Genomic DNA, 24,317 nt, shown 5'->3' with positions numbered 1-24,317 from the left:
GCGGGGCGGGGCCCGGTGGGCGTGGCCGCGGGCGAGTTCAGGTGAGTCGCTCCTGCCCAGCAGAGCTGCTCTCACGTCCAGGTCTGTCTGCACCTGGCTTTCCTTTTCCCGACCGTGCGTTTCCCTGGACCGCTGTAACTTCAGGTAAGCAAAGCGCAGGTAGCAGGGCTTGGTGGTGTCCCTGTTTTGGGCAATTCTTAAAAGAATATAGCTCTTTGAGATGATTTGCGATGGTGCAGAGTGGGCAGAATCGAGTCTTTTCGCGGCTGGGCTAGTCAGCTGCGCGTGGCCACCATCCCTGCAAGTGCAGCGTTTGCCGCGCCCGGTCCTTTGGGAGCCAGGCATGCCACGTACAAGGTCAGAATATGCAGGAACGGCACGGCCGGGAGGTTTTGGTGTATATGGGGAGGGGAGCGGGCGGGAAAGAGTGATATACGGGGGAGAGTTATTTCTGAGAATGTTTTCAGCCCTGCTTTGGAGCTCAGTGTTTTGCGGCGTTGGTTCCAGAGAGGGTGTGGCGCCCTAACCTGAGGACGCGGGGACGCACAGGAGCGTCTGGCCGCCTTCCTGGCTGGCGCTGAGCGGTGAGGTTCAGACCTCGGAATCGCTTTTCTGCGCATTTTAAAGCATCCAGTTGCTGTCCGTTTATTTGCACCTGCGTTCTTCAGGGCTGGAAGTAGTCTCTCTCCCTATCTGGGTTTCAAGATACTTGAAGCGAATCACATATTTCCAGCGTGTGTTCTTGGGCGACTTTTCGAACAGGTTGGCTCATAGTTTCTTCCTCAGGGAAGCTACTGTGTTGATGGTTTTCTTTAAGCCTGTCACACTAAAGAGCGGTTAACAGGCCAGGCTGTCCTTGTAGGCTGCTAATGAGGTCAGGCTCAGATGAACAGAACTGCGGCTCTGACACATCCTTCGGGTCCCCATCCCCTGTCTTGTGAGTCCCTCAGCTGATACAGGGCAGGACGAAGTGGAATCCAAGCCGTCAAACTCAAAGCTCGTGGTCTTTTCCAGGTCACCATGAATTTTCTTTTCATTTTTTTGGCCACGCCCTTTGGCGTGTGGGATTTTCGTTTTCAGAGCAGGGATTGAACCCATGTCCCTTGTATTGGAAGTGCAGAGTCTTAACCACTGGGCAGCCAGGGAAGTCCCACCAGGAATTTTCTTAACAGCTCTGTCACCCCTACATCACGGAAGAGGATATGAATAGAACTGGGTGCATCCAAACCTTCATCACTTAGGTTTATGTAAGTATCCTTAGGTATATGTAAGTGTTTGATAGGTTCCTGGGTGGGCGTGGAGATGGAAGCTTGTCTGAAGAAAGGATTCTCCATATGAGTTGGCAGGTTTATACCTTTTCTTCCTAGGACCTGAGTTCCGCAAACCAGTCCCTCTGGTTTGCGGGTTCAACTTGAGGGTGTGAAGTCTCGGCAGTCTTGGTCATCCTGATGTGGTGAGTCTGGCTCTAGTTTATGGTTAGGCAGCAGACAGATGGCTCAGCGGTAAAGATCAGGCTTCTAAACAGGTGGGAGCAAATGTGATGGTTCAGGATATCTGCGAGAAGCAGAGGCTCCTCTCCATCGGAAATCAAGCATTTGACCTTACCACTGAGAATCATGTTGTTCTTTCCCGCTAACAAAGCACTTTTCAGGTTCCTTACTCATTTCATTCAGACTCACACTATTCTTTCACATGGAAGAAGCTGTGAGATCTCCTGTTTTCTTAATCTGGCTCTGACTTTTTTCCTTGTGAGTTGGAAAGCCAACAGCAGAGACCATGTTTTTATTTTTTATGTATTTTTTAGCCACACTGTGCGGCATATGGGATCTTAGTTCCCCGCCCAGGGATTGAACCTGTGTCCCTGCCTTGGGAGCTTGGAGTCTTAACCACTGGACCACCAGGGTAGTCCTGATACTGTGTTTCTAGACATTCCATTATAGTTGTTGCAATAGGCAAAACTTCTCAAGGCGTTGCCTAAGGACTGTCTCCACGAAAGGACCTTTATCTCACCCAGATGGTCTACAGATGAAAAGTCTGGGGGAATATTGGCTTAGATGTATTAGAAGTGTTAGAAATCGTGCAGGGGTCATTGAGCAGCTGTGAGTCTGGAGAAGCGAGTTCCCTGCCTGTCCTCACACCCCAGTGCGTGCATCTCCATTCGTTCAGGACTCCTTTCATTGCCATCTCTGATGTGAGTCTGGAGAAGCGAGTTCCCTGCCTGGCCTCACAACCCAGTGCGCCAGTCTCTGTTCGTCCAGGACTCCTTTCACTGTGGTCTCTGAACTCGCAGTTCTCTCTGGTCCGCCTGGGTGCATGGCTCACTCCTCCTTGTTCTTCGGGAGCCCCCTTTAGTGTGCCGTATCAGATGTCACTGTCCCTGAGGAGGCCTCGCTGAGATTTCTACTAGGAGTGCACTGTGTCGCCTAAGAGCTGCGTGGTAACTTGTGCCCCAGGTCAAAACACCCATCGCGCCTACAGACCTATCATGCCATTAGGCGTCAGCTCTTCGGAGGCGGAAACCTGATTTGTTCATGTCTAGCGTGGCGCTGGCACACCCTGTTAGGTGCTCAGTTGACACTTATTAAATGAAAGCAGTGTAGTGTTGATAGTTCGCAACACTAATGGTAGAGAACAAGAGTTTCTTCCAGTAGGAAAATCAGGGGGGAAAGTTTTGTTTTGATTAAAAAGAAAGAAATCATGTAAGTAAAAAAAAAAAGAAGAAGAAGAAAACATGTAAGGTATCTTGATGTCTCTAAAGGGGTAATCCAAGACACGGAGGGTTTTCGGAACTCTAAAGGCTCCTGAGCAAGCAAATGTCAGCAAAGACACAATTACTGAGAAGGAAGGTGATGGGCGTGGTTGGGAACCAGGAGCTCAGAAGTGAGTGCCGGGTCTGGTCTGGCCACTCTCACTCCCCGCGTGGGTGGCCTGGGAGAATCGCTGTATCTTTGTGCCCCTCCCTTCCCTCACCTTTAAAATGAAGAGGTGGGGCCAGATTAAATCCAAACCTGGATCTGTCTGCCTTTAAACGTTTATGACTTTAGGATGTATTGCAAATAATAAAAACAAAACAGCAACTTTACAATGAAATTCTTAGAACTTGTTGTTTACTGTATTTGCATTACTACTTTAACTTCTCTCTCACGTTTCTCTGATTAAAATACAAATGTCTTTTAAACTTTTAAGTGACTAAAGGATGTAGTGTCTTCCATGTTGAACCTGTAAATGAAATTCTCCTTACTTGTTCTAATCATTAGGTGTTCAAGAAAATGAAAGACATTATCTCTGTAATAATGGAATAACAAAATGAAGACTCTGCAGAGACTTTAGCACTCTGACCAGGTCATTCGATATGTAAATTTACCATGTAGGAATTGCTAATCTCTATTCCTGTATCCATAATTTTCTTTTTGGTTTGATGTTTTTATTTTTATTTTTAACTGGAGTATAATTGCTTTACAAAGTTGTATAAGTTTCTGCTGTGCATATCGCCTCCCTCTTGGGCCTCCCTCCCATCCCTCTCCCCCAATTCCAGCCCTCTGGATCCCTCAGAGCCCCTGGCTGAGCTCCCAGTGTGATTCAGCAGGTTCCTACCCTATCTATTTTATCCATGGTAGTGTGTTTATGTTAAACTTAATCTCCCAGTTCATCCTGCCTGCCCCCCAATACCCTGCACCTTGTCCACACATTGGTTCTCTCTTTGTATCTCTATTCCCGCCTGGAACTAGATTGATTTGTACCAGATGAATCTAGATTTCATCATACATGATTTCACACACATATGTTAATATACGATACTTGTTTTTCTCTTTCTGACTTACTTTACTCTGTATGACAGACTCTGGGTCCATCCATGTCTCTACAAATGATTCAGTTTTGTTCCTTTTTATGGCTGAGTAATATTCCATTGTATATATGTACCACATCTTCTTTACCCATTCATCTGTTGATAGACTTTTAAGTTGCTTCTATGTCCTGACTATTGTATTAATAAATAGTGCTGCAACGGACATTGGCCTACATGTCTGTTTTTGAATTATGGTTTTCTCAGGGCATATGCCCAGTAATGTGATTGCTGGGCCATATGGTAGTTCTAATTTTTATAGCGTTTGCTCTTGCAAAATGGTCTGCTTAGGAACCTGACCCATTTTCTTGTGCATGCTTTGCTCAAGTTGCCGAGATTTGTTGAAACGCTTCAACCTGCAGCACAAGGAGGTGCCATTGTCGTGGCCAAACTCTCCCCTCGAGCCGCCCTCGAGCCGCCTCGCACCGGAAAGTGCTCCCCTCGAGCCGCCTCGCACCGGAGGCTTTCCTGCTTTCAGGTCACGTGGAGCTAGTTACCAAGCAACTGCTCAGATTTACCGGGCAACACTTGACTGATTACTTGTCTCTGTGGCCAACTTAGATGTTAAGTGAGTCCTGATTTACATTCTCCAACAGGGACTGAATCTAAGCCTTGGATTGCAACACAGTGCTAACTAACCATGTTGTGTAATTAACTGTGCTTAAAGCCACCACGACCTTGTGTTCACTTGGAGCCATTTGGGTGAAATAGATCCCATAATGTTATAATGTGTGAATGAAAGATGCTTCAGTCCTCACCCTTTGATCCACTCGTGGGATCCACATTTAGATGTTTGCAGTCAAACTTCCTCAGCAGATTACTCCAAGGCTTTAAACACACAAAAGACATCAAGCTTTAAAGTTTGTTATAAATGATGCAAAATTATTCAGATTTCTTCTCTCAGCTGGTTGGAAATACATGCCTGGAAGGACTACTTGTGTAGTTGGTGTGTTTTCGTATTGTTATTAGTATGGTTAGGGCTTCAGCTGTTTGAGAAGTTTGCAGGCATTTGGGTTTAGGTTTCTCTGCTGGGTGAAGAAATAGCTCATTTAGCCTTTTCCATTTGTCAGAGAAATAGCTCCTGTTGAATTTTAGTCACAGATAAGCTCAGTATTATTGTTAAATCCGCTGTTGGAAGAAGCCGGGCTTCTTGTCCTGAAAGTTTGGGATTCCCCAGACCCTTTAATCTCCCTGTGAGGGACGCGTGCTTCTGTGTGTCTCACTGCCCTCTGCCCTCCTCCTGGGGTCCCCTTTCCCCGAGAGTTCACTCTCCTATCACGGCCCCCACCATCCCCAGAGAAGAGAAGGGTACTAGGCCTTAAAGAAATGTAAGGTCCCTGGCCTGACTTCAGGTTACTTTCTTTTTTTTTTTTTAATGTTTTTAATGTCTATTTTTATTTATTTATTTGGCTGCAGTTGGTTTTACTTGCCACATGTGGGATCTAGATCCCTGACCAGAGACCAAACCCGGGCCCCCTGCATTGGGAGCTCGGAATCTTAGTCGCTGGATCACCAGGGAAGCCCCAGGTTACATTATCATAGGTTCATAATGGAAACGCTGAGGTCACTTGGCTGTACTTATCGGACATGGGAGAAAGCAGTCACTGGAGAAGATCAGTGAGCATGAATGGGGCAACAGAAAAGTTTTTTTTTTTTGCTAGTAAACTTGTGACTGAGATTTATTATGATCTTTTAAAGTCTGTCCTACACACAAGCCACATGTCTCATAAAAGGGAGAATTCTGAAGAACTGTTTGAAGACCAGGGGCACGTTCCTTGATCTTAGTCTCTTGTCTTGGCATTTTGAAATTCTGTTCAGGGATAAGGTACAAAGTTGAGATCCTGTTCGTGCGTTCGACTCTAACGCATTGGCTCCTGATTGACGGAAGCCCTCTGTCTCGAGTGGTGATGCTGCGTCTGAGGCCAGGGAGCGCTTCCGACCCGAGGACCTTCAGAGCCATGTTCGCTCTTGCTGTCTGAATACACGACTGCACAGTGCTTGAGTGCCTTGGGGGAATGCTTCCAACCTTGATCCGTGGGATGGTCATCCAGGGGTAATGATGCCCCCTACATGCTATCCTGGGGTCAGGCAGAGCGGAGGGGTTCATGCAGCTCAGCTTGGCTTCTAGAAGGGACTATGCCCTGACTGCTGGATTTCCCCAGGAGCCTTCAGGCCTCATCAGTCAATATCTGCTGCACTAGGCTAGACGGAGAGGCAGGCCTTTCAATGGCACAGCAGTTATCAGGCTTTAGCCTCCGATCCTTTACACGCTTAAAAATAACTGAGAATCCCAAAGAGGTTTTTTTTAATGTTGCTTGTATCTACTGATATTAAGTTAGAAATTAAAGCTGAAAAAATTCTGAAATATTTTAAAAACTCATTAACAATAATGGAACCATTACATAGTAACATGGATAACATACTTTTATGAAAAATAACTGTTTTCTAAAGTGAAATCATACAAAGAGAAGAGTAACATCATTTTTCATTTCTGAAAATCTCTCTAACATTTGACTTCATAGACAATGAGCGACTCCATCACCACCACCACCATAGTCTCTGGGAAACTCCACCGTATATTTGTGAGAGATTAAGAGTGAAAGGAAGACGATGTCTAAGTACTATTATGAAAGGAGTTTCAACCTCATGGACCCATTGAAAGGATCTTCGGGCTGCCAGGGGATCTGTAGGCTCCACCTGGAGAAGCTCTGCTTCAGAATAATGAGTTCTCAGGCAAGACCAGAGGAGACCCACTGCTGATGTTTCTACTTTGGTTGTTATTTAGTCGCTCAGTCGTGTCCGACTCTTTCGGAGACCCCATGGACTGTAGCCCATCAGGCTCCTCTGTCCATGGGACTCTCCAGGCAAGAATACTGGAGTGGGTTGCCATTCCCTTCTACAGGGGATCTTCCCAACCCAGGAACTAAACCTGGGTCTGCTGCATTGCAGGCAGATTCTTTACCACTGAGCCCTGGGCTCCATATTTTTAGCTGAAGGTGCCCTCTCTCTCTTTAACTGGAATCACACAGAACTGCTGTGACTTGACTGTTTTTGAAATCTACAAAAAATTCAGTTTTATATGGTTTAACCTAAATCCTAATTGAAACAATATAGATAAATAAACTGATTTTCATCAGTGTTGACTACCGTCCTGACTCCATGCAGAGAAGAGGTGTCCCGACTGACCGTTAATCTAATTAGTCACACTAATCCCACTCCTGATAGTGGTCTAGCCGAATGGGCCTGGATTCAGAGGTTCAGGGCAGAGCTGTCCAGAGAGAGGACCGCACATCTGGACACTCAGACCTCAGGACGTGCGGGCAGGAGTTGCTTCACCACTGGCTTTAGATTTGCATTTACAGGAAGTTCTTGCCTCTCTTCTACCCTAGCCCGTGACTTTGACTGGGATTCTTACTGCGCTGCCGGATGCAGTTGAGGTCACTTGAAAGGTGCTTTAGAAATAACCTCTCTCTTGTCCTTTGTTCCAGGCCCACAATGGAGGCCCTGCGACTGGCAAATTCGGCTTTTGCAGTTGACCTGTACAAACAGCTGTGTGAAAAGGAGCCAGCGGACAACATCCTCTTCTCTCCCATCTGTCTGTCCACCTCTCTGTCACTTGCTCAAGTCGGTGCCAAAGGGGACACAGCAGATGAACTTGCACAGGTAAGGCCGCAGCCTCTGCTTTGAGTGGAGAAGAGTAATCAAGATGCACCGGTGGTCCCTGGGGAAAGGCAGTGAGGCTCTGAGGTCAGATTTGCTCAGGGCTGAGTATTTTGCCACTTCTAGCACTCTCTCAGTTTACTTTTTAAATGTGAAAGCTCATTTATCTGGCCTGCCACCCACGTTTAGAACAGGCACTGTGTTGTGGGGGAGAACCCGGGGATTAACTAGACAATCAAAAGCATTTCCACTAACAAGTGGCCTTTGACAAGTCATATGACATCTTTCTACCTGTTAGAATGTAAGTGTCAATCAAAAGGATGTTTGTTAATGTTCCACTGCAAATACCCCAACCAGGAAGAGTGATATCTAAGCCCTCTGTCTTATGCACAGAATTTATTAAAGCATCATGCTTTATATTAAGATGCAGGCTCCACTATATTCTACTCTATAGTATATTCTGCCCTATTCTATATCCTTACTGGATAGATAGAATGTATCCATGCTTATTTCAATGGAGAATTTACACTTGAAATTGAGTGGGACTTGAAAAGGACACTTCCTTTGTGGGGAGAGGAGCTTCATCTTTTCATCCCTCTTTCTCCCACTGCACCATCCCTACCCCATCTCCCTTTCCTCATTCCTCACCTACCATTAGAGAAGAGACAGAAAAGAGCATTTCTGGTACTGCTCCTGCTATTGTTCTCCTACAGTGGGCGCTTGGGTTCTTTAACTTTCTGGTCTGTTTGCCTGTCAATAGGCGTGACAGTAATGTACCACTTTGGACCAGCCAGTTTGACCCTGCAGGACTGAAGCTGTATGACTCACGGGTGCAGTGTGCCCATAAGTGATGTCACCCGAGGTGTGGCATCAGGGCTCGGTTATTATGGGTCACGATGGGGAGAGAAGCACCTTATCCTGATGTCATGTTTTGGGCACCATGGAGCTGAGAAGAGGCTGGGTTATTGGTTGGAACAAAAAAGTTAGGAATAAAATAAAAGGTTTTAAGTCTTCCAGAAAATAGCATCCTGGTTTTAAGTGGCTTATTACTATAAAAATAATTATCAACATTTTGAATCCATATAATATTCTAGGTGTTTTACAGATAGTGTCTGTAATCCTCACGGCAATTTAGACAACTAGGTGTTGTCAATCCATTTTGCAGAGCAGAGAGTGAAATTCTGAAAGCTGGGCAAGACGTTTCTAGTAGGTACAGGCTGGGGTGAAAGGCCGGACTACTAAACCATAGGCCGTAGACGGCACGGAGCTGCCTACCTTACATGACGCCATCAGCCCATGTGGCACTAGTTAGGGGCACCGAAGGAACTCTGGAGGCTCCTGTGTCCTGGAATCTGGTACTTGCCTAGTGATTGTCTCTTGGCATTAATTTCTCTCTTCTTGTCTCTGAATTGGGTAGAAGTTTTAACCTACTTCCATCTTTTCCAAGTTTGGAAAAAAGCATAGAGGCATCATTCTGAAGAAAGGGCAAATTTTCCTTATAGTTAAGTCGAGAGAAGAGTACCTTTATGCTGGTGTTTCTCGGCTGGGGGCAGTCTGCCCCTTCCCTCTCTCACCCTCTCAGGGACATTCAGCAATGACCGGGACACTTCTGTTGCCACGAGTGGAAGGAGGCATGCTCTGGCATCCAGGGTGCCGGGGTGCCCTAGCACTGCCCCCTGCGCCCCTCCCCCTAGAATTATCCTGTCTGAACTGCCAGCAGCGCTAAGGCTGAGCAGCCTTGCTCTCTGGGAACCACAGCGCACCGTGGTCTCTGTGTCAGATGGTCAGGCCCCGTCCCCAGGAGGCTGGCCATCGTCATGTGTCCACCACCACGGGAGCAGGCAGTGCTTCATGGCTGATGGGGATTTTTTTCTTCACAGGTCCTTCATTTTGAAAATGTCAAAGATGTGCCCTTTGGATTTCAAACAGTAACATCGGATGTCAACAAGCTGAGTTCCTTTTACTCCCTGAAATTAATCAAACGGCTCTACGTAGAAAAATCTCTGAATCTTTCTACAGTAAGTGGCTCAGTGGAATTAGCAAGATTCAGCTGCTTACCAGGGGTGACGTTTTCTCATGGTTAGACCAACGACTTTTTCTAGATGCTTATTTATGGTTTATTTAAAATAAATTAATCCCAGGGGAGAGGTTGAATATAGTGGGAATCAATTGCAATTACATATTTTAACTTAAAATACAGAGGAGCCATGAGCTTCCTTTTTTCACTCTCAAACACCCACACACCCCACCCTTTCTCTGAGCTTCCTCACTGAGAGAGGTGGAAAATGGGGTTATTAACTCTCTAACAAATGCGTCTCTCTAGATGTAAGACAGCCCATGATTAAACCTCTTTCTCCTTCAGCGTCAGGGCAGGTGACCTGGGAAGATTTCAACTTCTTTACCTTGCTTGTTTATGCACACAATATTCTTCTGATGTTTCCCAAAATCAGTAAGAAAAATAATAACTGTACGAAGTGACAGTTTTTGTCAGTCACAGACCAGTTTTGTTTGTTTTGCCAGGCTGGTCAGGTGGGTATCCAAGGCAGTGGTGGTAATTTTAGGAGTTTCTAGGAGGAATCATATAAAGAACACTGAAATATCCTTAAATTTGATCCAGAGTGTATCATAATATTTTAAAAATCTTCACTTGAAACACGTAGCCAACTTCCTTAACTACAGAGATGTTCATTCTCTACTTTAGTAATATCGAGTTCAGTTTGTGTTTGGATGGTCAGAATTTCAAGCTTTCCAAATCTAAAAGGTGGACTACCAGTTAAATATTTTGCCTTAGTTTTACTATCTTCAAATAAATGTTTGTATTCTGGCAAGGATCTTTTGGGGGTGTAGATCACTAGATACTCTTGTGAGTTTGTTTTTGTTGCTTAAAGACACACACACAGCTTTCTTCTTCCAAAATAACCTGGGTGAATTAAAGAAATATTGAGATGTGAGTTGGGGCCCAAGAATGAAAACATTTAAAAAACTCCCTAGGTGGTCCTTGCTGCTGCTGCTGCTAAGTCGCTTCAGTCGTGTCCGACTCTTGCAACCCCATAGACGGCAGCCCACCAGGCTCCCCCGTCCCTGGGATTCTCCAGGCAAGAACACTGGAGTGGGTTGCCATTTCCTTCAATGCATGAAAGTGAAAAGTGAAAGTGAAGTCGCTCAGTTGTGTCCGACTCTTCGCGACCCCATGGACTGCAGCTTACCAGGCTCCTCTGCCCATGGGGTGGTCTTTAAAGATACTTAAATGCATTTTGTTGCTGACAGTGGAGGCCCTTCCTCTTGCAAGGTCTCTGGAATGTTCTAAGCTCTGTCAGTAAATGGTAACTCAGTCCCAAGTTTGGGTTGCAATGAAGAGAATCCAACTGGCTAAGGTTCTGACTGCTCTGAAAAAAATCCAGGGAGTCCTGTATTCAGAAGTAAAGTGACATGGCATTTAATCAATCTGTGTTTAGTTTGGTTGAACTTCCATTCAACATTTCGAATTATTTCAAACCAGGAGTTGCAAGCAATTTTTAAAAAGAGTGCTTTCCATTGCTTCTGCGGGTTGTATGTCATCTACAGATTTACTAGTAACAGTACAAACAAGTGTGGTCTGTGGAGGGCCAATTGCATCACAACTGCCTGGTGTTGAAAATGTGTATCCTCAGCTTTGGGTCACTTGAATCAAGATCAGCAGGGATGGATTCAGGCTTTTGCAGTTTTAACAAGCATCATACTTAGAAACACCGCTCTGTTCTCTGCAGCGCTGTTTCACACTTTAATGTGCAGGTGAGTCATCTGGGAATCTTGTTAAAAATTCAGATTCTGATTCAGTAGGTCTAGGGTGGGGCCTGAGATTCTGCAGTTTTTCCTAAATATTTTTAAATTTATGGCCGCACTGGGCCTTAGTTGCTGCATATGCAGTCTAGTTCCCTGACCAGGGATTGAACCCAGATCCTCTGCATTGGGAGCATGAAGTCTTAGCTGCTGGACCACCAGGGAAGTCCTGAGATTCTGCATTTTTAACAAGGTCCCAGGTGATGCTGCCCATCTTGGTCCTTGGATCAGACTTTGAGTAGCAAGCATCATTATAATCTTTATTTCAGTGTGGGTTAGATTTTTCTTCTCATAGAGTTCTCTTGTCTGTGCATTTCTTCCATTCTAAACCATCATATATAAATGTACATTTTTGCGTTTCTGAAATTGGAATTCATATAATTGTGCGCCTTTAGCATAATGTTTCTTTTCTCCCCCAAAGAAAGAAATTGACGGAGGCATTCAATACTTGTATTGTCTTAGAATTGAACAAATGAAGCAATACAAAGAAAATTCATTGAATTTTCCATGAAGTTTCAATTTATATTGTGTTACAGATTTTGAAAGGGCGTCCATAGTGATAGACATTTAGAAGTCCTTGTGCTAGAATTGTATAAGGGCACAATGGTTTGACTACAGACTTTAAGGACTTTGTGATTTTATGAATTGGATGTTTTTTAGGAGTTCATCAGCTCCACCAAGAGACCCTATGCAAAAGAGATGGAGACCGTTGATTTCAAAGATAAATTGGAAGAAACGAAAGGTCAGATCAACAGCTCAATTAAGGAACTCACAGATGGCAAGTATCCTTTACTTATTCTGCTATAAATCACTAAGTAAATAGACTGTGTCTTCTCATGAGTCTGCTAAGTATAAACTTGAACATCTGGAGGGTTCTTTGAATGTTTTCAGTACACTAGCCTAATTCTTGTGCACCAAGCTGTTTCAATCACGTGGGTTTCTGGGCGTCTCCTGCCTCAGGTCACGAGTTGGTGGAATTCCAGGGGAGCCTTGTCTTCCTCCCCGACAGGCTGCCGCAAGCCCTCCTAGAGCCCCAGCTGTGCCTCTAACAAAGCACAGCTCGGGGCGGTTTCTGAGACTGGTTTTTTAATCAGGAAATGAAGGGCTTGGACTGCAAACTGATTATCCTCCAAGCTACTTTCAGCTCAGAATTCTACAAATTTATTAAGGAAAAAAGCACGGAAAGGCCTTAGGTCATCAAAAAGACGTGTCAAAAAAGTGGAACAAGACAGACCACCACGGTAGAACCTGTCTCAAACCTCTATCCCGGGCGACAGCCCAGGTCCCGGGTTTCTAGCAGCACAGCTCCTGCCTCTTGCTCAGCACTTCCCTGAGGCCTCTCCTTTTCCTAGCTCCTCCCTCCACGAAAATTCTCTGTGAGTTGTCTTCCTTGCTAAGAAGCAATCGGAGCTCAGATGAATTTGGGTGCAAATTGGTGTTCACGTCCTCGCTGCCCCGGGACACAAGGAGCGATCTGGGGGGACACAGAGCCTCGCGGGCTTTTCGGGTGCTTTGCGCTCCCCGGAGTCTGGGGAGGGACGTGTTTCCGCAGCAGAGACCCAAGGCCGTGAGGTGGCCCCCGGGCGCTCTGACTCAGGAGGGACAGAGCCCCCGCTCTAACCACAGGCTTAGCCTGGGGAGGACGTGGGCTGGGAGTCATTCAAGCCTAGATTTAAACCCAGACGCTGCCATTACCAACCGAGGGATTTGGATTGGAGTCTGAGTTTACTGTACAGCGGGGCATGTGTTGTCAAACTCAAGTTTCACATGGTTGTGTGTGTGCTAAGTCACTTCAGTTGTGTCCGACTCTTGTTGGTACGTACTTGTTGTTATTTAGTTGCTAAGTTGTGTCTGACTCTTTTGCGACCCCATGAACTGTAGCCTGCCAGGACTGTAGCTTCTATCCCCGGGATTTTCCAGAGAATACCGGAGTAGGTTGCCATTTTCTCCTCCAGGGGACCTTTCCAACCCAGGGATCAAACCCATGTCTCCTGCATCTATAGGTGGGTTCCTGACCACTGAGTCATCTGGGAAGCCCATAGTATGCCCACACACAAATGTGTACATTGATACATATTTGTTATTGAAATGAACTTTCTTTGACTTTGTATATAAAGAAAGATCTGGTCTAGGAAATACCAGGTTCAGTTCAGTTCAGTCGCTCAGTTGTGTCCGACTCTTTGCGACCCCATGAATCGCAGCATGCCAGGCCTCCCTGTCCATCACCAACTCCCGGAGTTCACTCAGACTCACGTCCATCGAGTCAGTGATGCCATCCAGCCATCTCATCCTCTGTCGTCCCCTTCTCCTCCTGCCCCCAATCCCTCCCAGCATCAGTCTTTTCCAATGAGTCAACTCTTCCCATGAGGTGGCCAAAGTACTGGAGTTTCAGCTTTAGCATCATTCCTTCCAAAGAAATCCCAGGACTGATCTCCTTCAGAATGGACTGGTTGGATCTCCTTGCAGTCCAAGGGACTCTCAAAAGTCTTCTCCAACACTACAGTTCAAAAGCATCAATTTTTCGGTGCTCAGCTTTCTTCACAGTCCAACTCTCACATCCACAGGTTCGGCACAATTTTAAAATGCATACCTGAAGAAGAGCTCCCATTTAAATTAATGTGTAACAGTTTTGCTTTTAAAATTGTTAACAAGTTGCATTTCTCTCCAGCAGCCTCCATTTTAAAATCTTCAGAAGTTTAAATTTTTTTACTGGACAAGGTAGTTAAGTGAAAAAACTTCTGAATTTGAAATCAGAAGCTTGATGTTTAAGTTAACGCAATTGACCACTACATTTGGGCTTCTGTGGTGGCTTAGTCAGTAAAGAATCTGCCTGCAGTGCAGGAAACCCTGGTTCGATCTCTGGGTTAGGAAGATCCCCTAGAGAAGGAAACGGCTCCTCATTCCAGTATTCTTTCCTGGGAAATCCCACGGACAGAGGGGAGCCTGGTGGGCTACGGTCCATGGGATCGTGAAGAGTCGGACATGCCTGAGTGACTAACACACACGCGCGCGCACACACACACACACACACCACCATTAACTAGCTCCCTCCTTCTTCAGTGATGCTGTTATGTAGTCAGCCCATCACCTAGAACTGGCAGGATGGGTTACAAAATTTGCAGGTCCTAGTGCAAAATGAAAACATAGGGCCTTTGGTTAAAAACTGCGTTGAGAATTTGAAGATGGCGACGAAACCCGTGCAGGTCCCTGCACAACTGGTCACAGCCCGGGAAGGGGGTCTGAGCCGTGGTGAGAACATCGAAGAGATTAGGCAAAGAAAAATCTTTTGCAAAAACATCAATGCTATTCAAAAGCAAAGACTTTATTAAGGGTTTGTCACCATCGACCTGTTCTGTCTGTTGAGGGTCTGAGCTCCGTGGTGCTTGCAGTTGGCATGGAGCCGGTGGTGGTGGTTACAGATGACCTGGATGCAGACGCACTGGCAACGGGCAATTTGAGGAGGAGGGGCGGGAGCTCCGGGGTAAAGAGGAGAGCTTTGTCCAGGCATCAAACGTGCTTGGCAGCTGAGTGAACCTGGAGAGCCACGTGGCCTCTCTGAGCCTCAGTGTCCTCATCTGTGAAATGGGGATGATGACGTTTGCCCTCCAGGATCATCGTGAGGGAAGTGAGATGGGACACGGGACAGTACTGGGTGCAGGGCTGGGTAGAAAATAAGGTTTCTGGCATTTTTTTTTTTCCATGAGCACAGGCTTTGGTGTCACAAAGAACTGGCTTTGAATCCTGAATTCCCCATTGCTCATGCATCGTCTTGGGCAAGGGACTTAACAGGGAGCCCCAGCTTCCTCATCTGTAAAGGGGGGAGATGTGCAGGGCACCATGCCTGAGTGTCCGGCACGGCTTTCCTCGGCACGGTAGAGACGCCACGGTGGTGGCCGTGCTTTCCTCCTTCCTCCCCTGCTCCCCGTCACCCTCCTCACCAGGTCTCTTGGAAAGGCTGGGTGTGGCGGGATGGAAGGAGAGAAGGGATCCTTTTGAAATGAGATGGGCTGGGCTACCGAGCCACATTATAGGCGTGGCTCTAGCTAGTGAGTGGACTTGCATGTGGACATCAGAGGTGGTTTGGGAGAATAACCCTGGGCAATTTGTGGTTTTCTAAAATTGTTTGCAGGCCACTTTGAGAACATTTTAGCTGACAACAGTGTGAATGACCAGACCAAAATCCTTGTGGTTAATGCTGCCTACTTTGTTGGAAAGTGGATGAAGAAATTTCCTGAGTCAGAAACCAAAGAATGCCCTTTCAGAATCAACCAGGTATGTGGGCTGCCTGCAGCAGACAGGGTCCCAGCTGTGGGTCTGAAAAATCACATCCACGCAAGGGACCCTGGGAATTCACTCCGATGAGGGCAGTTAAGGCACAAAAGGTTATCTTTTCCCAAGACAACAGCCAGGGGGTAAGTGTAGAAAAAACTCCATAATCCAGAGACTCTTATTCTTTTTCTGGGATGTCCTTAGGGTCTGAGTAAGATTTTACAGAGCTTATAATACAGTGTGTGGTTAGTCTCTCAGTTGTGACCAACTCTTTTGTGACCCCATGGACTGTAGCCCACCAGGCTCCTCTGTCCATGGGATTCTCCAGGAAAGAATACTGGAGTGGGTTTTCATTCCCTTCTCCAGGGGATCTTCCTGACCCAGGGATCGATCTCAGGTCTCCTGCATGGCAGGCAGATTCTTTACCATCTGAGCCACCAGGGAAGTCTTTATAACATAGTGGTTAAATCTAAATCACCAACCAGAAAATAGCTACAGATATTTGGGGCCATTAATAAGAAAGGAAAAGGAAACAAACTAAATCCCAACGTCAGAGATCTTTGTATCATCACGAAACATAACCATTTGGGAATCTTATTCCAGGTTAATAAACTCCTTTGTGATCTCACTTCTCATCGGTTAGCAGTAAAGTACATGGTTTGATATTTTAATTTAGAAAGTGCTTAGAGGTGCTTGCTGACCTTGAAGGAGAAAGCATAGCTTACGCATCTCCAGGGCTGAGAGTCATTATGGAGAAGAATTACAAACTTGCATTGTAGGGAAGTATAGTTTTAATATTATTGAGTGAATAAGAAGTCATAGACCTGAGACTGGAAAACTGATTGTTTCATTATGAGGTGGGAGACAGTGGGCCTCTGGGCTGGATGCCTGGTGTTTGTCACGTGGAGTAAAACTGAGCTTTTGTTCTCCCCCAGACACTCCCAAACAAAGGTAGTGGCAAAAGCTGAGCTCTGCTAAAGCAAAGAGATAAGATGCCCACTCCTGAGGTCAAGGAAGTCTTCCCTGTCTGATCGTGTGCAGGGAGGCTTCTCGGGGGTCTAATAGGGAGGGGACCTCACCCCATAATAAGTGTGGACATACACCCATAGACCTCTGCGGTGGGATCCGTTTTAGAAGAAAAGTTGTACATGCATCTCGGGGAGGGTCCATGGACCAGTCAGGTGTGACGAAAGAAACAAGGTAATTGGCCAAAGGTAAACAAAGATGGGGGGACTGTCGCGCGTGAGTGACTGGCGTTACCTCCTCACCGCGCCCTCTTCACTCAGGGCATCTCCGGGGGGGTCTCTGCCCAGCTTCTGACTTGCCGCACACCCCTCACTGGAGAGGCGGCCGGTGCCCTTTCTCTCTGGGTGTGCATCTCTGCTCTGCTTCTGCGGTAGATAAACAGACTCTTTTCCTGTTTGCTCATGCATATGTTGAGTGCATCTCTAATAATAAACTTTGTACCTGTTCTTATAGTTTTTGCCTCCCTGAAACAGTCTTGCTTTCAAACAGGGGCAAGAGCCAGGCCTACATTTCTTCCAGCCTCGAGCCCCTGGTGGTCTAGTGGCTAGGACTCTTGGTTTTCAGCTGGATTACCCAGGTTTACTTCCTGGGCAGGGAACTAAGATCTCTCTTCAGGACTGCTCACTGCTCTCCTTCTGAGATCAGGTAGAGGACCTGGGAAACTCCAGAAATGTATAGGATGGTGTGATTTGGTTTCGTTCGATGGGATCTGGCTTGTGATAAGAACACAGGTTCAGAACTGTCTGTCGGTCAGCGATGTAGTGGAAGGAAGCTCATTTACCCTGGAGCCCTGTGATGACTCTAGTTTTCAGGTCTCTCCTAGAGCCTGTAGCTGCTGCTGTTTAGTCGCTCAGTCGTCCGACTCTTTGCGACCCTGTGGGCTGCAGTGCCCCAGGCTTCCCTGTCCTTCACCATCTCCTGGAGTTTGCTCAAACTCCTGTCCATTGAGCTGATGTTGCTAATGGTGCTTCTCATGCCGGCTGCAGGGCCAGCCCAGAGAGTCATCAGAACCCTGCACTAGCGAGGGGGTTCACCGCGGACTCTTGTGCTGCTCAGGCTCAGGTCTGTGTTTCACATTCGTCACTGAGTGTTTTACAGAGGTGGGTAGAATATGTGCAGTTCCTTTATTCTTATTAAATCATAAAGCTTGGTCGGATCAACATCCTGGAGTCTTGGACTCTAGAAAGAGAATTAATAGGGATTTAAAATGCCATTGATCTCTCAGAGGTTCATCAAATAAAACACCGTTCAAGGCTGTGTGGGGCTACACCCTGCTTTTGAAGGCACAGGTTATTATGTTTCCCGTGAGCTGCTTCTGTCAGCTCCCAAACTTTCGCGTGATGCTACTGAAACTCTTCCCGTGTCCTTTGGTCTCATGTCTTTTAAGGGCTAGACTAAATTGATGCAGTTATATTATTAAAAATTTAGTATAATACCTCTTCTGACAAAGGTGAACACACACACACACACACACACACACATACATGCTGTATTTTCTGGGATGGTTGTTACTTAGTCTTATTTTCAGAGACATGTCTTAATTTATATTTTAGAAAGAGGGATTATTGTTTCCACAGTCAGTGCTGAAAAATGAAATGGATGACAGTTTTTGGTGATCACAGTTTTTGTGAATTCAGAAACTATTAGTAATCTAAACTAATGGAGATTTTTAGACAAATCTATATCTTCTTTGAGAAATGGAAGAATTATCAGTTAATTCCAAAAGTAGTATTTTTTAAAAAATCATAATTTTGTTTTTGGTTATATATAGAGGCAAAGTCTTCAATTATTTAATAACAGCCGAATGTTTAGTGAGCAGTTCTTCCGTGCTGGGATATACCAAGGTGTAGGTCATGGTTCCTGCTCTGCCTGTAGTCTGGATGGGCAGGGGCTGCCGTGTGCACACACATTTCTTTTCTGCAGTATCTCCTCCTTTTGGCTGCACACGCTGCTACTTAGCTAGTTCGGTCTTCCTGGGTCTTTGGTGCTGCCCTCGGGCTTTCTCCGGGTGCACAGTCTCCTCGCTGCGGCTCCTCTCCGTGGAGCACAGGCTCTGGGCCCTCGGGCTTAGTAGCTGCTGTTCAGGCACTCAGGAGTCACAGGCTCTAGAGCATGGGCACAGCAGATGCAGTGTGAGGGCTTAGTTGCTCCACGGTATGTGGGATCTTCCTGGGCCAGGGATCAAACCCGTGTCCTCTACGTTGGCAGATGGATTGCTATCCACCAGGGAAGTCTTTCGCACATATTTCTAACACTGTGACAAGTGTTAAAATGGGTATATATAGAAACAGTAAAACAAGTAAGATCTAGTTTGCTTGAAAATAGCTCTGGGTAAGGTTTAGCTTACTGTTGAAGATGCCAGATAAGAACTTCACTGTTCTATTATTTCTGCAGACTTGATGTTTGAAATTTCCCCCCAAAGAGATTCAGAAAACAGGCAAATATCGCGTGAGAGGTATAAACCCAGACAGTAAGTTGCACTAAATTACTATCAGTCTTTACTCCCTAGTATGAATTAATTTTTCATTAGAAAGTGAGTCACCTCTGTGGCAGAGACACAAGGTCAGATATTAATGGGGACACAGAGAAAAAGGGCCTGGGATGCTGCCTGGAGAGAAGGACTGTGTGATAGGAGCTATAAAGGACTTTGAGATAATTTTATTTGTAATCATTCTTAATTTTTAAAATTAGGAAATATTTCAAGTGTACAGTAAATTATGGAGGATAATATAACAAGCACCAATGAACCAACAACCACCTTTGTAAAATCTTTATGTTTTGCCTCATTTCAGATATTTTAAAGGAAAAGTGTAGCCAGAGGTGCCCTGTCCTGTGTAGCCCCCTCCCCTCCCCTCTGCTGCTCCCCACTCCCGCCTCCCACCTTCCCCCAGAGGGATGGCCATCCTGAGACCCCCAGTCCCCTCGCTGCTGGCAGAGGAGCTGAGCCCAGGGAGGCTGCCGTGCTCACTGAACGGCACAGCACCTGTTTATGTCCATGGAGACCAAACCCGAGGTCCTCATGTCCAATCAGATCAGAGCAAGAAGAGGGGCTGGGGCCGGGTGACAAACACCACGGGCAGACAGAGGACTGGGTGAGCGTGATTTTGCTCTGCTATATGCTGACTTCTCCATAATAGACATTTTATGAGGAAAAGCTATGTAAATGGACATGCGGGTTTGCGCTGGAATCAACTTTCAAGTGAGCTTCACCAGCAATGCTTAAAAGATCTTGTAATTACAGGCATCTATAAAGCCTAAGTTAATATTTGCTTGTGTTTCCAGTCATTCCATCTTATTTTAAAGTTTTATATATGCAAATACAGTATTATATTATGTATAGTTCCTGTAGTTATAAAGCACATGAATAACTTTTCAGTGGAAGTCATAAACTCTTGACAGGACCGTCTCTGTCAGTGTGGATCCCCCTGTGGCCGCTTTAAGCCATAACGACTTGAAGCTATATTAGGAACAAATTTATGTGCTGTGTGTGTGTATATATATATACACATTGTGTGTGTGTGTGTGTGTGTGAAAAGCAGGCAGAGCAAATTTCTTCTCCTTTTACAGACAGACACCAAACCAGTGCAGATGATGAATATGGAGGCCACGTTCTGTATGGGCCACATCGATGGTGTCAACTGTAAGATCATAGAGCTTCCCTTTCAGAACAAGCACCTGAGCATGCTCATCCTGCTACCCAAGGACGTGGAGGATGGGCCCACGGGCCTGGAGCAGGTGAGGAGGGCAGTGGGAGGCAGCACGCAGGCGCACCGGCGCCAGGAGACGCGTGGGCGGCCTTGTGGGGCTGTGGGAGGGCGCCCGGTAACCTTGCCTAATGGTCTCCAACGGTTTCAGGGTTCTTTGGGGGTTTTTCTCCTCAATATTAAAACAGCTAATATTTATTTGGTACTTACAGTGTGCCAGGAACTGTAAGTTCACACACGCACTGGTCATCTAATTCTCACGGCAGTCGCAGGAGTTAGAAACTGTTACCCTGAGTACTGAGTTTACCAGGGGACGCAGGCACTGAGGGCTAGGTACATGGTACAAACCCGTGTGGGGGACGTAGAATCGGAATGTGAGCCCAGGAGATTGGAATATGCGCTCTTAACGTTCTGAACTCCAGGCTGTGCTGCGCTCTGCTGAGTCACTCAGTGTCCGACTCTCTATGACCCCATAGACCAGGCTCACCAGGCTCCTCTGTCCATGGGATTCTCCAGGCAAGAAGACTGGAGTGGGTTGTCATGTTCTTCTCCAGCGGATCACCCCCTCCCAGGGATCGAACCCAGGTCTCCCACATTGCTGGCGGATTCTTCACCAGCTGAGCCCCGAGTAGTGCCTCTTTGAGGAACCTAGAATTCACTTCTATTTCGGGCTGCTCAGTTACTCCCTGACTCAGCGGATGGGCCAGCTTGGTCTCAGCCTCCCTGCTACTTTGGTTCTCATTATGTTTTATCTGTTACTGTATGAACTGAATCATAATTCCTGTCTCTATTTTCCTTCTGTTCATTCTTCTCTCTCCTTTTTATAGCCCACCAGGTTCCTCTGTCCATGGGATTTCTTAGGCAAGAATATTAGAGTGGGCTGCCATTTTCTTCTCCAGGGGCTCTTCCTGACCCAGGGATTGAACTGGCATCTCTTGCATCTCCTGCATTGGCAGGCAGGTTCTTTAACCACTGCACCACCTGGGAAGCTTTGGTCTTCATAATTTGTCTTAAATGAAACAGTATCCATGAAGAATACTCATCATAGATTAGCAAGAGAGTCCAATGGTTCCCTCCCCCATTAGAAATAAAGCTGGTGATCAGTTTGTGACCTTGTCATCTCCCTGATTTTTGTAGGTTTCATATGAGTAACTTCAGTGCAGATTGCCTCATGTAGTAACAGTCAAGGTATTATTCTCTGTTGTACATGCATTTCTCCTTTAGCCAGTGCAGAGATTGGAGGGCCAAGGAGCAATTTAAGATTTGCTCAGTGAAGAATTTTATGACTAAATCATTTTATGCATCATTGCATATCTCTCATTTTAAAAATTGGAGAAGGCAATAGCACCCCACTCCAGTACTCTTGCCTGGAAAATCCCATGGACGGAGGAGCCTGGTGGGCTGCAGTTCATGGGGTCGCAGAGTCCGACACGACTGAGCGACTTCACTTTCACTTTTCACTTTCATGCATTGGAGAAGGAAATGGCAGCCCACTCCAGTGTTCTTGCCTGGAGAATCCCAGGGACGGGGGAGCCTGGTGGGCTGCCGTCTATGGGGTTGCACAGAGTCGGACACGACTGAAGTGACTTAGCAGCAGCAGCAGCATTTTAAAAATAACCAACTGAAATGGATGCATTAATCACCTATGGTCTTAAAGAATGACCCTAGACAGTTCAAATGCTCATTTTAAAAAGGGTAACTTTAGCTTTAATTTATTAAATTTGATGCTATGCCTAGGGCACGAATATTCTAGGTTTCCTAGTGGAGGAATTAAAATAAGCTTTCCGTAAATACAATGCATAAACAGTTTTCTAATTTTATATTTATTTCACCATTATCCATGCATCATCACAAGCCATGGATTCATACCTATAGATCTCCTCTATAGTTAAAAGAAATGCTCTCATAAATTTCAGAGCGAAGGGACCATTGTCATAAGGTGTATGGGAGAATGATGCTGGGTGGCTTGGTGGCCATTTTTAAGAGAACCTCATCACATACCAAAACTGCAGAGTCGGTTCTGTCTTTGATGGACCATCTGTACAACTTCCAAATCAGGCCCTCCATGACACTGTATGCTTTTAATCGAGCAGGATCTTTTACAGTTGGAAATAAAAAAAATAATTTCCTCTGCTTTTTGTCCCTCAGGTTGAAAAACAACTCAACTCAGAGACGCTCCTGCAGTGGACAAATCCCAGCATGATGGCCAATGCCAAAGTCAAACTCTCCATTCCAAAATTTAAGGTGGAAAAGATGATTGATCCCAAGGCTAGTCTGGAAAACCTAGGGCTGAAAAACATCTTTAATGAGGATACCTCTGATTTCTCTGGGATGTCAGAGACGAAGGGAGTGGCCCTCTCAAATGTCATTCACAGAGTGTCCTTAGAAATAACTGAAGATGGTGGGGATTCCATAGAGGTGCCAGGGTCACGGATCCTGCAACACAAGGATGAGTTCAATGCCGACCACCCCTTTATCTATATCATCAGGCACAACAAGACTCGCAACATCGTTTTCTTTGGCAAGTTCTGTTCTCCTTAAGTGGCAGAGCCCGGGTTAAGTCCCACCCAACTTCTCTGCCGACTCTGCATCTAGACAACATTTTTTAAATACCATAAATTGTTAATACTGCTGGATCAGGAAGCCACTGGTACTCACCCTAATAGACCTTTAGACCTTTTTTCCAATCCTTTTTTTTTTTTTTTAAATTTTCCCTCCCACTCCCTTAGAAGACGGTGCTTTAAGGAATCACCTTAGAGAAAACAATTCGTGTTCATTATTTGTCAGACAATCCAGGGTTATTGGCAGGAACACAGTCTTTCTCAAAGAAAATTCCTCTAAGGAGGATCTAGAGGATTTTTATTACCAAAGCTTAGCCTTCCCTTTCTGGGATGCAGAATGTTCTAACATCCTCTTTTTCCTGGGACATGGGCGCTGCAAAGCTTTCCTGGCATGAATGAGGCTTGGGGACAGTACATCCACGGCTCCGTATGCTGAGCATAAGGGACCAATTTTTCCTTCGAAGTCTGACTTTGGGGGGATTTTAGAAAGATAATATGTTGCATATACTGTATGCTATGGAATTCCACTGACAGAAACTGGAACAGCACCCTATAAATCAACACCTTAATATGTCTGCCATAAAATGTAAAATACTGGCACAACGCAAACAAAGATACTAGGCAGCCCAAAATATCAGGTTTTGCTGCCAAATGAGCGTGTCTCCTGCTTACGAAAAGACTTTGTTTTCAGAACTTTGTGGAATTTTGCAGAGTTGGACCTGTGATAACCAAGGGGCAGCACCTCAATGGGAAGTTCAGGTCTCAATAAAAATTCGCCTTAGGACAGCACAGTGGGTTAAGTAGAGTTCCCTGTGCTATGCAGCATGTCCCATCACTTGTCTATTTTATACATATTATCCACAGTGTATATGTGTCAGTTCTAATCTCCTAATTCCTCCCACCCCAGCCCTTCCCCCCTTGGTATCCACTAGTTAACAATACCATATCCTATATTTGAAAGTTGCTAAGAGGGTAGATCTTAAAAGTTCTCACCACACACATGCAAAGTTGTAAGTGGGTGAGGTGATCGATATGTTAACTCACTTTACTGCAGTGGCCATTTCGTAATATATTAGAAATATTCAATCATTACATTGTACTCTTTGCTATGCTATGCTATGCTAAGTCACTTCAATCGTGTCGGACTCTGTGCGACCCCATAGACGGCAGCCCACCAGGCTCCCCTGTCCCTGGGATTCTCCAGGCAAGAACACTGGAGTGGGCTGCCATTTCCTTCTCCAATGCATGAAAGTGAAAAGTGAAAGTGAAGTCGCTCAGTCGTGTTCGACTCTTAGCGACCCCATGGATTGCAGCCTACCAGGCTCCTACGTCCATGGCATTTTCCAAGCAAGAGTACTGGAGTGAGGTGCCATTGCCTTCTCCGATTGTACTCCTTAAACTGGTACAATGTTTTATATCAAGTATATCTCAATA

At 45.8% G+C, this 24,317-nt stretch overlaps 1 protein-coding gene across 1 annotated transcript; it reads left to right on the top strand.

The window, feature by feature from the left end:
- Positions 1-23,972, top strand: SERPINB5 (serpin family B member 5). The gene is made up of 7 exons (XM_006045383.4): positions 1-144; positions 7,333-7,507; positions 9,385-9,522; positions 11,984-12,101; positions 15,453-15,595; positions 20,186-20,353; positions 22,471-23,972. The coding sequence occupies exons 2-7, from the start codon at positions 7,340-7,342 to the stop codon at positions 22,861-22,863; spliced, it is 1,128 nt and encodes a 375-aa protein (XP_006045445.1). The 5' UTR covers positions 1-144; positions 7,333-7,339; the 3' UTR covers positions 22,864-23,972.
- Positions 23,973-24,317: the final 345 nt, after the last annotated feature.

Source organism: Bubalus bubalis, chromosome 22, assembly GCF_019923935.1.
Source record: "Bubalus bubalis isolate 160015118507 breed Murrah chromosome 22, NDDB_SH_1, whole genome shotgun sequence".
Classification (NCBI taxonomy): Eukaryota; Metazoa; Chordata; class Mammalia; order Artiodactyla; family Bovidae; genus Bubalus; species Bubalus bubalis.
This window is presented reverse-complemented; position numbering and strand designations above follow the sequence as displayed.

Bases quoted from the DNA above. Each gene is read 5' to 3' on its own strand.
- SERPINB5 (XM_006045383.4), top strand. From the start codon at position 7,340: ATGGAGGCCCTGCGACTGGCAAATTCGGCTTTTGCAGTTGACCTGTAC. The intron at 7,508-9,384 runs GTAAGGCCGCAG...TTTTCTTCACAG, and splicing joins CAGCAGATGAACTTGCACAG to GTCCTTCATTTTGAAAATGT. The intron at 20,354-22,470 runs GTGAGGAGGGCA...TTTGTCCCTCAG, and splicing joins GGCCCACGGGCCTGGAGCAG to GTTGAAAAACAACTCAACTC.